Source organism: Aythya ferina (assembly GCF_964211825.1).
Source record: "Aythya ferina genome assembly, chromosome: 3".
NCBI lineage: Eukaryota > Metazoa > Chordata > Aves > Anseriformes > Anatidae > Aythya > Aythya ferina.
Window position 1 is genome coordinate 4,431,811 of NC_140298.1, and position 17,252 is coordinate 4,449,062.

At 36.3% G+C, this 17,252-nt stretch overlaps 1 protein-coding gene across 1 annotated transcript in view; it reads left to right on the forward strand.

The window, feature by feature from the left end:
* Positions 1-17,252, forward strand: part of LOC311433995 (protocadherin Fat 4-like) — a 43,956-nt gene that overhangs the window by 13,228 nt on the left and 13,476 nt on the right. The window contains exons 14-31 of the mRNA XM_084513747.1: positions 35-215; positions 1,251-1,384; positions 2,061-3,005; positions 3,523-3,648; positions 3,773-4,027; positions 4,327-4,425; positions 4,531-4,703; positions 5,668-5,816; positions 6,643-6,950; positions 7,500-7,769; positions 8,515-8,652; positions 9,125-9,338; positions 10,398-10,556; positions 11,741-11,892; positions 12,990-13,158; positions 14,090-14,298; positions 15,678-15,857; positions 16,482-16,701. Coding sequence (XP_084369873.1) covers positions 35-215; positions 1,251-1,384; positions 2,061-3,005; positions 3,523-3,648; positions 3,773-4,027; positions 4,327-4,425; positions 4,531-4,703; positions 5,668-5,816; positions 6,643-6,950; positions 7,500-7,769; positions 8,515-8,652; positions 9,125-9,338; positions 10,398-10,556; positions 11,741-11,892; positions 12,990-13,158; positions 14,090-14,298; positions 15,678-15,857; positions 16,482-16,701 — 4,081 coding nt within the window. The remainder of the gene's footprint in view (positions 1-34; positions 216-1,250; positions 1,385-2,060; positions 3,006-3,522; positions 3,649-3,772; positions 4,028-4,326; positions 4,426-4,530; positions 4,704-5,667; positions 5,817-6,642; positions 6,951-7,499; positions 7,770-8,514; positions 8,653-9,124; positions 9,339-10,397; positions 10,557-11,740; positions 11,893-12,989; positions 13,159-14,089; positions 14,299-15,677; positions 15,858-16,481; positions 16,702-17,252) is intronic.

Here is a 17,252-nt window from a genome sequence, read left to right on the forward strand (position 1 = left end):
AAGAAACTAGAATAAAATTAATTTTTCCCTACAGGTTGCTGCTACTGATCCAGATGATGGTATAAATGGACAGATAAGCTTTACCTTAGCTGGTGGCAATGATGATGGATACTTTGATTTGGATACATCCACAGGACAAATCAGTTTAAAAACAGTAATCCTACTAGGAGTCAATGAGTCTAAGGACTTTGTCTTGTGGATAACAGCTACTGATGGTAAGACAAGATTTTAGTACAGATCCACACAACTACCCTCAAGTGAAGGGGTTTGTTTTCTTTGGGAATTTTTGTCGTTGTTGGTTGGTTGGTTTTTGGTTGTTTTTGTTTTGTTGTCTTGAAGGAATGCTGTCAAAATAGGCTCCTAGACTTTACTTTAAAAGTACTTGCTCTTTTTCCTCACAATGAGAAGGTTGCTGTTTTACTCATCCAAAGTAATATCTCCATGTCTGGTAAAACTCTGTTTCCTGCTGATGCTATCAATTCTCACTTTGCTTGGTGGCTATGGGAACCTGCAAAATAACATAAGTCTCACACCTTCCTTTAGCTTAATTGTTGACTGGTGTTGCACAGGATAGTATTATGAGATTCAGGCACAAGCTAGGAGTTTATAATTCAGTCATCCATCAACAGGGAATCAAACAAAACTAAAATATTGCTCTGTGTTTTCACATCCATGTATGTGTAGAAAAACTAAGGAGATGGCAAAACCATTCCTTAGACATATTTATTGAGGGATTGAGGGTTTCTTTGGTTTAAAAGAATAACAGAGAAATCAGTGAACATTCATGATCTGAATAAGGACAGAGATAAATATAACCTAGGAAGGGTATCCCACTGCTGCTAACATGAACATCCAAAGTTTTTTTCAGCCTTCTGATTTTCATCTATCTGATTTGATCATTATGAGCTTTCTGTCTTTTAAGCATGGCTGTTTGGGTAAAATGGGTGCTGGAGGGAACACAGTTATACAACAGATGCATGCTGCATCCTGTGTTTGTCTGTACTAAATAGGTAGTATGTCTTGTGGTGTGTATCCAAGCACATGTACTGGAAGGGTAACATCCAATAAATGAAACTCAGATCTTGGGTAGGACCTCTCAGCAGTACCACAGTAGTAGCAGTAAGGATGAAATAAAAATATCAGTACAAGTGGAAAAGTATGTATGTATATATGTGTGTGTATATATATATATATATTAGGCAGAAGATATTTTGTGCATTTGTTGAGAGATCATTTTCTTTTTGTTCCAGGTGGGGTAATTCCAAGAAGTTCATCAGTGCCAGTATACATCACTGCAGTTGGAGATTCCAAACCCCAGTTTATTCCAAAAATGTATAATGCATCTGTGGAAGAAGAGAGAGCCAGTCCTGTTGAAGTAACAAGAGTAAGAATGACTATTCTTTACTTTATCCTGGCCAAAAGGCCAGGATAAGCAATATCAGATTTTTTTTTTTTCTTATCCTTTCGGCCAGGATAAGCAATATTGTCTCATTTGTTGGTGATATATCATGTCGTGGGGTTTTCAATTTAGCTATGGAACGGAGACTTCCCATTAGAGAACTTTCATAAAGGTATTTTCAAAGAGGACTCTAGAACTTGCTCCTGTTTTAATTAAAAAATACTTAGGCAAGCTGGCTACTACAGTGTACTGTGATAGCTCCTTCTTAGATGCAGTTCTGAAGACAGAAGGGAGGTCTAACACCAAATTGGAAAGAACATAATGTGTTTTAGTGTTTTGATTTATTGTCTGCCTGAGTTACTTAATTTTTTTTTTTCTGTATTATTATTACTATTATTATTTGTAAAGGAAGGCAGAACCAAAGGTTAAATTGTGGTCTGATAGTTTTATTATGTATTATATGTATTTACATTTCTGTTTTTATAGTGTTCCAATAAGAAGCAGTCCTCTCCAGCTGTATTTTTGTGTACGTTGTGGCTTGATTCTTACTCTTAATGATTAAAATTATAAGACGAGTTTGGGCATAGTTAAAACTGTTCTTTTTAGGCAGTCGTTTATTGGTTTAAATTAATTTATGGATAATATTCTATATCTTACACAGGTAAAATATGAATCTCTAAATCCTCATATACCAGTTACACTGAAAGTACTGACAGAATCAGCTACATTTGATGTCGATGTCAATGGTGTCATCTGGACAAAAACTAAACTGGACTACGAATCCCAGAATAGTTACACACTAAATGTTTCCTTGTCAGATGGAAGTACTACTGACTATGCTACCGTGTTCATCAAAGTTACAGATGTCAATGATAACCATCCTGTGTTTGGTGTAGTCGACACTACCCTTAATATTCTGGAGAATATGCCTGCTGGAACTTCTGTCACCACAGTGTTGGCTACTGATGCAGACAGTGGTTTTAATGGATTAGTGACTTATGCTCTGAGAGGTACAGAGGAAAAAATGGATATTGACTCTTCAGGATTAATTTTGCTGAAAAAGGAATTGGACAGAGAAATACAAGACTTCTATAATTTAACGGTGATTGCCAGTGACCAAGGCCAACCCATGCTTTCTACAGCTCTCAATTTAAGAGTCATCATTGATGATGTGAATGATAACCCTCCAGTCTTCTCATCAAGTAGATATGAAGTGAGCGTCCCTGAAGACAAAGCAATTGGAAGTGAACTCCTGACAGTATCTGCTACAGATTTGGATGCTGGGGCCAATGCTCTCGTGACGTACAGAATTGTTAACCAGCAGCCTTCAACCTCCTCGCCAATGTTTCTTGTCAATTCGGCCACAGGCCAGCTCTCCCTGAGCCAGCAGCTGGATTATGAAACCACAAAGCAATTTGATGTAGAAGTGGAGGCATCAGATGGAGGGCAGCCAAGTCTCAGCACCAAGACACTTGTTGTTGTCCACATACTAGATGTCAACGATAACCCACCAAAATTTGATAAGGCAGCTTATGACATATTTGTGCCTGAAAACATACAAAAGGGCAGTCCTATCCACTCATTCAGTGTTACTGATGAGGACGAGGTAGGTATCTGTTGTATAACTGGTATAGGTTGTTTTTCTTTAGTAGTAAATGACACAATTTCACTCCGCTTTATTAAAAGTTGTTTCTTTCTCTCCTTGCTTTATAAAGAAATTGCATATACAACCAATGGTGCTAGTGAACTGGTTTGGAGGAAAAGATTTCTGGTTTGCTGTAATTTAAAGAAGCATAAATGTTCCTCCCAGTTCAGACCCCACTAAACTGTGCTGCTGCTCCTTGCATCATGGGGATTGGCCTTAGAGAGCTTTAGGGAGGGAATGGGTAGCTCCCAATAGAGAAGCCCACAGAGGCTTCCTACTATCCCAGTTTCTATTTGCCTAAATCCATTATTCCCATAGGTCAGGTTGGAAAGTTTCATTTACTAAACCTTGCAAAGCACTTTCACTTCTTTAAGTCCTATAGAAATGTCAGGTATTAATATTTTGATAAAAAAAAAAAAAAACATTTTTTAAAAATATTCATTATTTTAATCTTAAATAAACTATGTTTTCCTTTTAGGCTGGATTTTCTCAGGGATACTTTATTCATAACAGTACTTCATTTACTGTGGATTTCCCCGGAGTACTTTCATTAAGGAATGACACAGAACTGGACAGGGAGACTACATCTGGATTCACTTTGCAAGTAAATTTGAGGACTGACTTTGCAGTTTTAGCTCATTTCTAATTCATTCTCTTCTCCTCTTTTTGTATCTTCATCAGCTGGTTAAAATGGCAATGCAATCAACTAATTTTGTTTCCTTTGGCAGGTGTGGGCAGTTGATGAAGTGGGTGGACTTAGTTCAAGTGCTTTGTTCCACATCACAGTTCTGGATGTCAATGACAATAACCCTGAGTTCCAGATGCAGCCATACAGTTTTGCAGTTCTGGAGGGAGATCACAGGTTGGCTGCTCTTGCTGTAGTTGGCCATGTAACTGCTACTGATTTGGATGAGGGAGAGAATGCACGAATTACTTATTACTTATCAGCTGAGGATGGGGATAATCCATGTAGCATCCAACAGGTAAGGGTTTGAATATTCTGAAAAAGGTATTTAGATACTGCTTTTCAGCAGGTTACTTGGCACAGTTATTCTCACTGGATAAAAAGAATAGGAAGTAGCTATTCTAGTAGACATGAAATCAAAATCAGCACACAAACTAATTTGAGAATATAAATCCAGGTCCAAAAGCTAAGACATACTGGTTAGATATCACTTTCCTCCAAAGGAGAACAGAGAATGTAAGTTCTTCATCTTTTTAGAGAACTTGGTTTACAGAAGTTATCAAAATGATCAGTGTTAAACTGTATTACCTTCTCTAGAACGGAACCATTTTGGCTAGTGGCTATATAGACCGAGAAGCCAAAGAGAAGTATGAGCTGCTGTTGGTGGCATCTGACAACGGAATTCCTCAAAGGCAGGTAATACAGAGGATCACATTATTCTTCATTGCAACTTGCTTTTATTGAAAAATTTAATCATTTGTACATTTTCTGAGTCATGATTTTCTCCTGTCACCATGCCAGAATTTCACATACATCAGCATTCAAGTATTAGATGTGAATGATAACGCTCCTCAGTTCACAAAGGCACAATACTCTGCCAGTGTACGTGTAGCAACAGCAAAAGAAGGAGCGTCTGTGCTGTCAGTGTCTGCTACTGACCTTGACATTGGGAACAATTCTATCATTTCATACAGGTGAGGTTAATAAGTATCTATTGTTAAAGAAACAGAAGAGTCTTTTTATTTGTCACGAAGTATTTTTACTGGCGACAAGATAAGACCTGTTTGTAGATATTTTACAAGTGCTGTGATGAACTTGTAACCAGTAATGATTTTTAAACTTAGGAAAGAGGACAGCAATTACTTAGTGTTTTAGAGTTTATCAAATTATGATTACACCATTAAAAAAAAAAAAAAAAGTGAATGCAATCAAATGATAACAACAAGAACTGAAAGCCAAGGTTTGTTTTAATTTCTGTAATTTTGTATAGACTTGTTGGAATTTCTGAGTAGAAAACAGATAAATCTCCAGGAAGGGCTATCTTTTCATATGGCTTCTGTTTTCTGGGAGGAGGAGTTCAAGAAACAGTAACTTCCATAATGAGCTATGCATAAAATATTAATTGAGGAAGATTCTTGGATCATTGAAAAGTATGGATTGAAAAGGACAGATGAATCAGTCAGAAAACTGTGGGTGTTTAAAAATAATGCCTTGAAGGATAGTGTTTTTAACTGTGAAATGACATTCTACCTTAAACATATTGCTTGTTCTTGTGAGTTATTCAGTTATCTGTGAGAGTGGGCAGAAAGTAGGAATTAGCAGGTCTGCAACCTTCATATGAAATCACCTCTATTTCTGATATTGCTGAATATGCATTGAGTGTGCAGTAGCTGCCTTCTGTTCATGGGAAGATCAAAGGCTTGAGATCTAATGGGAATGGAAAGCATGAATGCTGTCTTTTTTGCTGTCAGTATGGAAGATATGCTAGGAAATAAAAAAGGCTGATATATTTAGGCTAATGTTACTAAAACATTTTGCTTAGCCATTCTTTAGAAATAGGCAAATACTAATTTGTTGCTTGTTACAGAAGTGACGGGAAGTAGAGGATTCTTTCTGTGTCATTAATATGAATGTTATACTGATTTCTCTTTAATATAGCCTGATGAACCGTTCTGATGATTTCCATATAAATAACCGTACTGGAGAAATCATCCTCAGCAGTAACTTGGCCCATATCACAGCTGACACGGTTGTTACACTAATAGTTATTGCTGCTGATCATGGAGTCCCTCAGCTTACATCAAATGGTAAACTATTCATTTCACTTTTTTTTTTTTTTTTCCTTCCCACAGAAACGTAACGTTTACAAATGTTGAAATTTGAAATGAATCCTATCACTGTCCAGTCAAAACGAATTAGTGCTAGAATTCATGTTACAGTAAAAGTGCTCAATGTACTTTGTGGTAGGAGCCATTCTAGAAGGATATATTATAATAAGTCAGATGAAGTGTGTTCCTTTTTCCTGTATTTCCGTAGATTTAGAAATGTTTAAACAAATAGTGAATTGCCTTCCAAATACATTTTAGTTCTTTTAAAAAATATTTGGTAACATGGATGTAATTGTCTTTTTTTTTAATGTATTTTTTAAGAGAGAGTTTTGATTTCTCATGAACAGTAGCAACAACTGATGTTGATAAAGTAGGATGAAAGGCCCTGATAGAATATGAAATCATGAGGTTTTATGGATATCCCTTCTCTTTTGTTACAAAATAATTTAGCGTAAGAGAAGGGAAAAAAAAAAAAAAAAAAGGAAATCCTGCTAACTTTAAATTGGTGACCCTTGCTGTCCTATTGTATTGAAGCAACGCTGCTGTAATCAGTGAAGTGGGCTTACTGTGGAACCCCACTTAGGTATAAATGGTTAGGTCTAGAAGTCATGCCTTTTATATTATTCATCATTGCTACCTTTTTTTTTCTTCTTCTCCTTCTTGTTCCTCTTTCCCATGTGCCAGTTTCTGTCAATTTCTATTACTTCCTCAAAAATCTAGGGAAATAGGGCATGGGTCATGATTATTTCACCAGCAACTTTGCTATTTTAGTATTTTTAATATTTTAATATTTTTCTCTCATTAGTTTCGGTCACTCTCTACTTGCTGGTAAATGACACTGGCTTCGGACTGACTTTTGAAAGCTCCACCTACGAGTTCAGCATTCCTGAAGAGGAACCAGCCAGGACTGCTGTTGGCTCTGTAAAAGCTTTGACTGGAAGCATAGCCATACAAGTAGCATACTCTCTGAAATCACATACTGACAAGTTCTCTGTTGATGACCAAGGAGACATTGTGACTCTTGCCAGGCTAGATCGAGAAGATGATGACCTATATAGCATCCTTGTAGAAGCTGTTGATTCTGTGGTGCCACCCAACACAGCTGTTGCTTTGGTATAGTATACTGCATTTATTTATTTATTTTTAAAAAGGCTTATAACATTAAAAGAAAAAAATACAGATAAGTGTAATGATTATGTAAGCATGAATATTTTGAGAGCCTTGTCAAATTTAATTTCTGTTTCTCCTGAAGACATATTACAATTTTTAAATATAGTCAACCTCACAAATTGCATCACTTCCTGAGAGTTCCTCTATGAACAAACCATAACCAGAGAAACTTATTAACACTGGAACTGACTCTGTGCATTCTGCCCCAAAGCCATAAATTATTCATCCTGCTAATTTTTTTCCAATTAAATGATAGTTTATCTTGTTTGTAACAACTGAGAATTAAAAATAAATACATAAGTTGTTGAGATGCTGTAGGTGTGAAAACGTTCAAATGCTGAAAATTGCTGGTTATGTATCCCTTTGTGATGGTGGTGGTGTTTTTCCCCTGTGGACTTCTGTAGACTAAAAGGAATTTAAGTTCTCCTTTGAATACTGTTTCTACAGCTCAAGAATGTCTTTTTTTTTTTTTTTTTTTTTTTTTTAATACAGGTAACAGTGAGAATAAATGACATCAATGACAATCCTCCAGTTTTCTCAACACTGATTCAAACAAAACTATCTTTTCCTGAGAATGTAGATAGTCTAGAGTTGGGCACATTTTCTGCTACTGATATGGATATAGGAGATAATGCACTGATAAGCTATTCTTTACAAGATGATTTTGCTGGAGTGTTCCATATTGACAGTTCCACGGGCAAGCTGATGACAACAAAATCCTTAGACAGAGAAACGACGGACACTTATGAACTGAAAATAATTGTAAGTTGACAAATTTGAAAAAAATCTCAATATAAAACAGAGAAAAAATACTGAATCATTACAAGAAAATCTCAGTCTTAGTGAATTCCACTAGAATTCATTAATGTTATGTTTTGTACCCAGAAGCTTTTCTGCCGTGTGAATTGGTATTAGTGAATAAACAACCCATGAACATCAGATCTTAAGGATCATAGTCAGATGATAGCTTACTGTGAAGTCTGCAAAGTATTCCTCAGCCCATTTTAGATTGTAAGGCTGCCACCACTGTATTTCTTTTACTGTTTTGCCTGTCCATAATGTTGTTAATTTCCATCATTTTTTCTACCTTTTAAAACATATGTACTTATATTTAAAATATCTGAGTAATATTTATATTTCCATGTTAAAAATGTAAAAGTTTAATCCAAGTACATTCATTCTGTAAGCATCTAGTTGTTATAGCTGATTCCATTGATTTTACTGCTATTAATCAGTTAAATTAAGGTTTGTGCATGCAAATAATTGGTCCAGCACCAGCCATAATGTATGAGTGTATTTTAAGGAGATCTCAACTGCTGACTAAGTTATTTAGCAGGGCAAGGAGCTCTTGGAAAGCAAGCACAGGGTTAAAGCAATGTAATTGGACAATAAGTAGCCCAGAAGAAAGTCTTCTGAGACAAAGATTCTTTTCAAAACTTAGGAACAAATGTGAAACAAGTTTGCATCAATGTAGTGCTGTGTTTAATGACAGCTTGGTTCTTCACAGGCCACTGACTCTGGCAGACCACCGCTATCTGGAAGCTTAGTTCTAAGCATCACCGTAGAAGACAAGAATGACAACCCACCTGTGTTCCCCCAGAAATCATACTCTGTGACTGTAAAAGAGAATGAGCCTCCACACGTGGTATGTGGCATTAAGAGTAAATAGGTTGCTCTTCTGCAATTGTTTTCTTTACATAAACTTGGAGGTGACACTGATCTATCATGATTGTGCATTGGTGAATGTATTTTTTTTGACTCTGTGGAGCCTGTAAAAACACACAATGTGCTCATTTTATACAACAGCAGAGTGTCTGTCCCACTGAGTTTTTCTTAAGCTCTCTTTGTGCTGCTCTCCCTGCTTCCTGGTGCTGTATAGATCTAGTTTTCAGAGGACCTACAGGCAGTGTGTTATAAGCCTCCTCTATGTAATGTGTCCAGCATCCCCCTGTTCTTAAGGTGTTCTGTCTTCCCCTAGTTATATGTGTGATTAATGGCTGTATAAGTAACTGAGGCAGTAAACACTATACAGTTAAATACCAGTATTTTGTGGATGTTTTGCCATCCTCTTGGTTCTGAATGTTTGTTTTGTTGTTATTTTTTTTTTTTTCATTTAGATTTTGAATGCAACAGCCACAGATAAGGACATAGGGTACAATGCCATTATTCATTACACCGTAATTGGAGAGACTTCATTTTATGTCGGAGAACTCTCTGGAGCTATTACGACTCTTCAACCTTTGGACTATGAAAGCCGTGCCCAGTATACCTTTACTCTGAAAGCTTTCAATCCTGGAGAGACAAATCTGCAAGACACAGCAAACATTACAGGTATCTCAAGTTTACTGCAGAAACGCAAACAAACAAGCAAACAAAAACAAAACAAAAGAAAAAAAAAACTTTAATTTCTCTTAGGGACTATTTTAGTATACATAATTGTAAGGCATGAAGAAAGCCCTCAATAGTAACATATACAAATGATTATGTGACCTTTGATTATGGCCAGATTAAATTTTCCTCTAGAAATGTTTGGCTGCTCTGTTAAAAATGAAGGGTTTCCACACTAACTGGCATCACTTACTTCAATATTCTCACAAATATTTCTATGTTGTTTGTAGAGTACCTGTTTGACTGTTTGATTGGAAAGGTTTCCAGAATTATCATTCACTTCTTTTTCTACATGTTTACTGGCAGTCTACTCCTTGATTGGTGAAAAAAAGGCTGATTTTTAGTGTTATAAAAATATTGTTAAATAATGCTATTTTCTTGGTCATTTGGGGGTTAAAAAAAAAACAAACACACAAGCAACTTTTTTTTTTTTTTTTTCAAACTATGTAAAATAGAAAACAACATAAAAGATTTCTGTGACGTTGTTACCCAAGTTTCTGGGCAGCCCTGGTTTTGTTTGGCAGAACCTGTTGTTCTGTCTCATCTATATTACCATAGGACCTGCTTCACTGATTGTGGTCCATGACCCTATTGTCCCAGGTCACATACAAGCATAAAACTAATCAATCCTGACTCACAATGCTTGCAGTTGAATCCTCCGAAGATGAGAAATACCAGATGATTATGGACACAGAAGGGAGCACAAGGAAACAATAAGGTGATGATATTTGTGACAGATAGTAGTGACAGCATGCTAGCCAGAAGTGCAGTCATTGTGAGGAAACTATTGCTTGAGCAGTAAATAATTTAATCCACAAAGGCAGGAGTTTTGAAATAAAGAAAATAAGGTTGCCATCTTCTTTAGATTGAAAGAGTTCCCACTCAATTCTCAGGGCCTGTGCAGGTTTATATTAGCTGAAACAAAAGCCTGTAACTGCTTAGGCGAAAATCATATTTACATATGTAAATTCATATTTACATTCATGGACCTTCTTTTCTTAGTTATCGTGGAAGACGTTAATGAAGAAGGACCTGTATTTGAAAAGCCCTCGTATTTCCAGATCCTCCTAGACAATTCTACAGCTAACACACTGATAGTAGATATCAATGCAAGAGATGAAAACAAAGGTTATGATGAAGGCATTTTCTACAATATTACAGGTACGTTTGAAAAAATCTCATGGGTGTTTATTACTGTTGTAGTTGTATGCTGCTAAGCTATTAACTACTTTCGCAAAATGAAGACCTTGAAAAAGTCAAGTACAACAAAACTGATTTGGAACAATCCCATTCAAAACCGATGGATACAAGTGTGGAAGTACAGTGTTTTAAATCATCTATGCATGAAGCTGACTTTTTTTTGGAGAAATTACATTATAGTATTATACAAAAATTCTGATCAGAATAATGACATCCAGTGAGCGAGTACTATAGAGATAGAGTAGGAAATCCTCGTCCTACGGAAGAGATTGGGAATTTTGGGTTTCACTTAAACACTGCCTTTAATATGAAACCTAATGAAACACAGGATACAGCAGGTACATTTGGGTGGAATTAACACAACGGTGTATCTGAGCTCCAACAGTTACACTGGATAACTGCATCTGCATCTACCATACTTGTATGGTTTCTATAGCTGTCATGCATCAAGGATGTGTTGTAGTCCTTAACCAAACGCCTGGAAGACTCAATGCCTAATTGATGTTCAGCTCACATCACCGCAACACTGATAAGGTATTCCAGGCCTTTGGGACTGGATACAGGATTCAAGGAGGATAGCAAGTACCAGCGATTGCTGAAGACTGTGTCTCAGATTCCTCATCCAATACCTAAGAGGAGGTTACTGAGAAGACGGAGCTAAGCTCTGCACTGAGCAGCATGACAGAAGAGTTAAACATAATAGTCATAAGTTGAAATGGAAGGTTCTGACTGTCATTAGGGGGAAAAAACCTCCACTGTGAATATAAGGGAGGAAAAAAATCCTCTATGAAGATAACTAAGCACTGGAACAAGTTATCCTGAGAGATACCTTGGAGCTTTTCAGCACCAGACTGGACAAAGCCCTGAGCAACTTACTCTGATTTCATTGATTATCCTGCTTTGAGTACGAGGTTGGACTAGAGGCCTCAAGGGCTCTTCACAGGCCCTTTAAAGGCCCAAAGGATGCTGTGACACAGATGTAATATCAAGAGGGGCTTGATATTGCTTCAAATGCTTTGTCTTGCTTCAAATCACATACAGAGTAGCCTTTCAACCCATGTCTCTCTAATTTTGGGCATATAATTCAGTCACTTGTCTCTGCTGACTCTGTTGAACATTTCCAACACTTGGTTTTCTCTCTTTAGATGGAAACTCAGAAGGCCTCTTTAGTCTCTCCAGTACCACAGGAGAGCTCAAATTAACAAGAGACTTACAAAGCCAGGCTGTTCTCCTGCGTTACTCCTTGACAATCACGGCGACGGATTCAGGTCTGCCACCGCTTTCAACTTCTGTAAAGGTACTACGTTTTTTCTTTAGTGTCTACTTATACAGTTTATTCACCACTGTTTTATTCTAAACTGAGTGTAACAGCAACAGGCAATGGGTTTTACTGAGGCAAAACTGTGCAAAATGGGAGTGGGAATGTCAGTCTCAGTTCTGTTTCGGGAACAGGATACAAGATGATAATATTTACAAAGTTATGCTGCTGTAGCAACTGCTCAGTACATCACTTGTTATTGTTTTGATCATCCCATTTAAGAAAAGATCCAAGAAAGAGAGAAGCTCTGAACTGTGAGGGAGGAATTTTATAGGAATGGAGACTTCTGTGCAAAGTCAAAGAGTGGGACAGTCAGAGGGGACATAATGAAAGTATGTGATACAATAAACAGTAGACAGTTGTTCTTACTTCCCTATGAGACAAGGAAAAAAATTATAAATTGAAGAGTAAGAAATTGAAATATGATAATGAAAATATTTTTACAGTGTTTTTTATAGGCTGTGGTGTTTTGCCACTAAATATCACAGGTTAGCATAATTCAGGAAAAGAGAGTAGAAATGCATAGGGATAAACATAGAAAATCTCATTTTAAGGTCCTGTTGAATATAGAGTTATAAAAACATTGTTCTTCAGAACATCAGACCACAGCTGGCTGGCAACATTTAGAAAGAAATTGTATTTTTAAGAAGTAGTAGGCATTATTTATTTACTGCCTGACACAATTTTTCCACTATAAAATCAGTTATAACCATTAAAAAATATTGTACTTACAATCTCCTCTAGTCATACATACTCCAGTGGAATAATTTGTTACAAATATAGATCCTCCTTCTGAGAGCTGTTTAGCCAGAGAAGTAATGGGAGGAATTGGAAACAACCCCTCTGTATATTTAGGAAAAATACATCTGAACATAAATTAGTGAGGTTGATGACTTTTTTTTTTCTTTTAAACTAACCTTTGCTACCCTCAAGATATTAAAGTGTCAAACTCAGCATGCAGCAATCCTAGGCTTTTTCTTACTGAAAAAGTTTCAGACTTCTGCTGTTGCATACCTCAAGAAACTTCTGCTTAACATGAAAATACAACCCTTGTGGTCATGTTCTTTTCTCTGCAGGTATCGGTAACCATAGCTCCCATCAACATTTCATTCCCAGTGTTCTCTGAAGCAATCTATCAGCCTACACCTCTGAGTGAGAAGATACTGCCAGATTCATTTGTTGTTGAGATCAGCGTGTTGTATAAAGTCCCTGTGATATACAGCATCGTGTCTGGAAATGAAAAGGGTAAGCTCTTTAAGTGAACTAACAAGGAACATGGTATGTTAAAGAACTACTATTGCAGACAATTTAGCTTTTGGATTGCTTCTTGTCTCTTTTCTTTTGCTCTTATCTCAGTTCTACAGCCATAAATACTGGGTATGTATCAACCAGATTTACAAATTTGATATGGATCAAGTGCAGGCACATGATTGAATTTCTGTCAGATTAGAGCAACATGATACAGATCTGACTACACTGGCTGTATGTGCTTTTTTGTCTGCTGCAGAAAGATCAGGTAGTACTTGATCAGGCAAAAAGTTACAGTGACTGGAGAAAGAATACCTAAATCAGCATAAAAACTGTTGGTTAAAAAACAAATAAACATAACAAACAAACAAACCAACTCCTAATTCAGAAACGTTTTCTTAAACACAAATGTGTACCATGAGTATACATGGGACAAGTGTATCAGTGCTTTGTGTCATGTGTTTTATTTTTATTTTTCAGACTAATGTTAAACTCATAAAGCTAATATTACTGAGTCGTGAAATGTAGTCAGTTTGCACTTCTCTTTATGAAAAATGTTTTGTTTGAAGTTGTGGTCTCGTAGAAGTTATCCGCAGCATCTTCAGTCAGAACAGGACTTCATAGGAAATAAAATAATGGCTTACTGAAACAGGAACAAAGACCAGCTGAACAGAGAGTGGTGGAATGAACTTCTCATTGGTTTTCCCATTCTGACCTTCTTGGTTATTTGTTTTTGCTAATTGTAGCCCTGGATATGTCTGACATTCTTGAAAATCCATGTTGAATTTTATTTTATTCTTTGCAGAAAACTGTAGCATCCGATACTCATATAAATGATATGTAGCTTGCATTGAAGTCTTCATATCTTCAGTTTTAACTAATAAAATCATAAACACAATAACTTCTTTTTCTGTTGTTTTTTAACCAGGGTATTTTGTTATTGATTCATCCACTGGGATCATAAGAACAGAAAAGAAATTGACAGTGGAAGATTTCCCAGTTATTTTAAATGTGAGAGCAACAGACTCGTCCAACGCCAGCATATTCAATGAAGTTTCTGTGCATGTGGACGTCATTGATGAAAATGATTTCCCTCCAGTTTTCCCATCCTCTCTGCTAGAACAAAGATTGGAAGAGGTAAAAAAAAAAAAAAAAAAAAAAAAAGTCATCCAAACTGAATCACAATAATGTACCCTCAAATAATAATTACCAAAAAAAAAAGGCTGGGAGGGCTTACGTTGAGTATACAAGTAAATATACTGAAACCAGACAGACTTTCTGTTCTGCCATGTGATATTTTAGGTTTTATTTCAACCTGAAAATCCCAATACATAGAGAATGGTCTAGAAGTGTAGACTTATTGAAGGAAAAAGCGAATCTTTTGCTAATACAGGGCTCCATGAAAGGAAAAGTAGCCACTCCTATGTTGCATTTCTGTTCACAGAGCATCTTCAAGTACATTCACAGACAGAATCGCTTTGTGTTTTGTAAAGGAGCTTTATGCAGAGAATTAGCAGAAACAAGTCTTCTCTAAATTAGCATGCTTCTCTTGTTCAAACACTACATGCTGTGACTCCTTGCCACTAAGTAATTGGTGGCAGAAAACAAGCCAATTTTCAGTCTGTGGCTATTATGTTACAATAGCCTGCAATGGAAGCCACAGCATTTAATTATGCAACAGGATCTAGGTAACATTTCACTTTTCAGCACTATGCATGCTTTAATCTGCTTGTTACTTTAAAAATAACAAAACACATTGATGATGTTTATGTTTTGTATACCACACCTTTGAGTTTAACAGCTGATTCATGAACTTTCTTAACAGCTACAACTAACTTGAAAACTAGTCCATTTCTGACATTGAGCTAAATATATTTTTAATTATTACACCTATTTTTAATGTTGCCAGTTAGTCGAATTGAGATTTATTGTTGCATCTCCCAACCTTAAAAATTGATTTCCGTGTGAAATGTTTACACAGAATTAGTTGTTAGACACCAAGTTGGATCAAATAACTTGAGATAGGTCTCAAATAGCCATGCAAGTGAAATGCTGATGCTTACTGGCAATATGAATGCAAATAACATTTTAACAGAAGAAATAGATTATGTATTTTTAAAAGAATAATTATTAGCCAAATAATGTTCAGACAGAAATATGATTCTGAAGTTGAGAACATCTCTTTAATTTCAGAGGAGTACAGCCTATTAATTATGAATAATTCCTTAACAGAAAGTCAGACACTTGAGATTAACATTTGACCAGTTATTAAACATGGTGGTTTTATTTCTGAAGATCACTGCTATAGATAATGACATGGAGGGGAAAGAGTTGTGTTCTGTAAATTCAAGAAAACAAGAGATTCTCTCACTATGCTGAATGAATTGTATAATTTTGATTTTAAAGTGTCTACACTATTATAAGTGTATGCAGTGTCTACTTCCCCCCATCACATAATTCAAGAAATTGCAGCTAACCAAACTCTGTCACAACCTCAATCTGCTTTTCATTGACAGAATTTACCTGCTACTGAGATTGTCCAGCTGAAAGCTCAGGATAATGATACAGGTAGAAATGGTTTACTAACATATGGCATTCTCAGTGGAGACACACTAAAATTCCGGATAGATGAAGCAACTGGAATTCTTTATTCTACCGTCTCCATTGATTATGAAGAGGAACCTACAGAGTATCAGGTTTGCTTTAAATTTCTGAAACATGTTACTTATTCAGAACTTTTTTTCTTCTCCTTGGATAATTGGTGACATTTTTGTTTTGATTTAGCTTGCTATTGCTTTAACATTTTATGCATACTTTTAGAATATGAGTATCTCAAGATGTGGTGCATTATTAAAGCAAGATGCTGCCTGTAGAGTATTATGCCTAACCTGAAATTCAAGCAAGGCTCAGAGTTCACCAATCTTGCAAGCCCTCAAACACTTCAGCACATGAATAACTAACTACCCAATGACAGCTCATGTATTCAGTGTTGTCTGTTTGCTTGAATCTGTACCAGACTGAGATCTTGGAGATAAGATGACCATTTTATCCTTTTTACTGTTGCTGTTACTGCTGAACACTTTTTATGATTTTATTTTGCTTCAAGCAAAAATGCTGAATTTGTTGATTGTATGTAAAGACTTTTTTTTTGTTGTTAATCAAATATTCCTGAAGTTGTCATTAACTATTTTGAAGTGAATTCAGAACTTGAGTTTACATTTCTAAGAATCCACTGAAGTTTAAAATTCACACAGTTTTTTAATCCTAGTGCAAATACCTGTTTATATGATTTCTCCTTTCAAATAATTACGTAATTTCAGATTGTGATATATGCTGAAGATGATGGAATCCCTGAGAAGAAAAGGGGTTACTGCACAGTTGTCATACACATCATTGATGTTAATGACTGGCCACCTGTGTTTGACCCGGTGACTCCATTCAGTGTTAATGAAAACGTGGCTGTGGGATTCGTAGTTGGAAAAGTCACAGCAACCGACAGAGACACAGGAGACAATGCCTTTATTCGTTACAGCCTTACAGGTAACAAGAGATTCACTTACTGCACTGGAACAACTATTACTTTGTTGCGTTACACTGTTATGAGCATAAATAGCATTATGTGAGTTAGCTCCTAACTCTGTTCCACATAAGCCGATAAGGTTCACTTTCACCTGACTTAGTATTTTACTAATTTATGCTCGTATAACTTTCACAATGATTGAGTAGCAGCTTCTTTTGCAGAACCTACAACTGTTTTAAATACTACTAAACTAAGCCTCCCCTCAGCTTGTCAACTGTGATCATTTTACAGCTACAAAGATCAGATGTAAATGGTATCACAAGTGTGTCAGGGACCTGAAACACTATCATGGGCTGTTAGAGAGCTGCTTTCTTCACCCTCGTGCTGGACAACTTTACCTCTGCAGCAGAAGTGGCACAACAGGCAGCAGGTTGTGTACTATGGTACCTCAGATCTCTGCCCAGGCTACTAATGTAAAGGACCTTTAACTTCATTTTACATTAACATGACAGATTGTGAACTGCAGTGACTGAGAGCTCTGGTTTGTGCTTTCTGTCACATTTATCTGTGG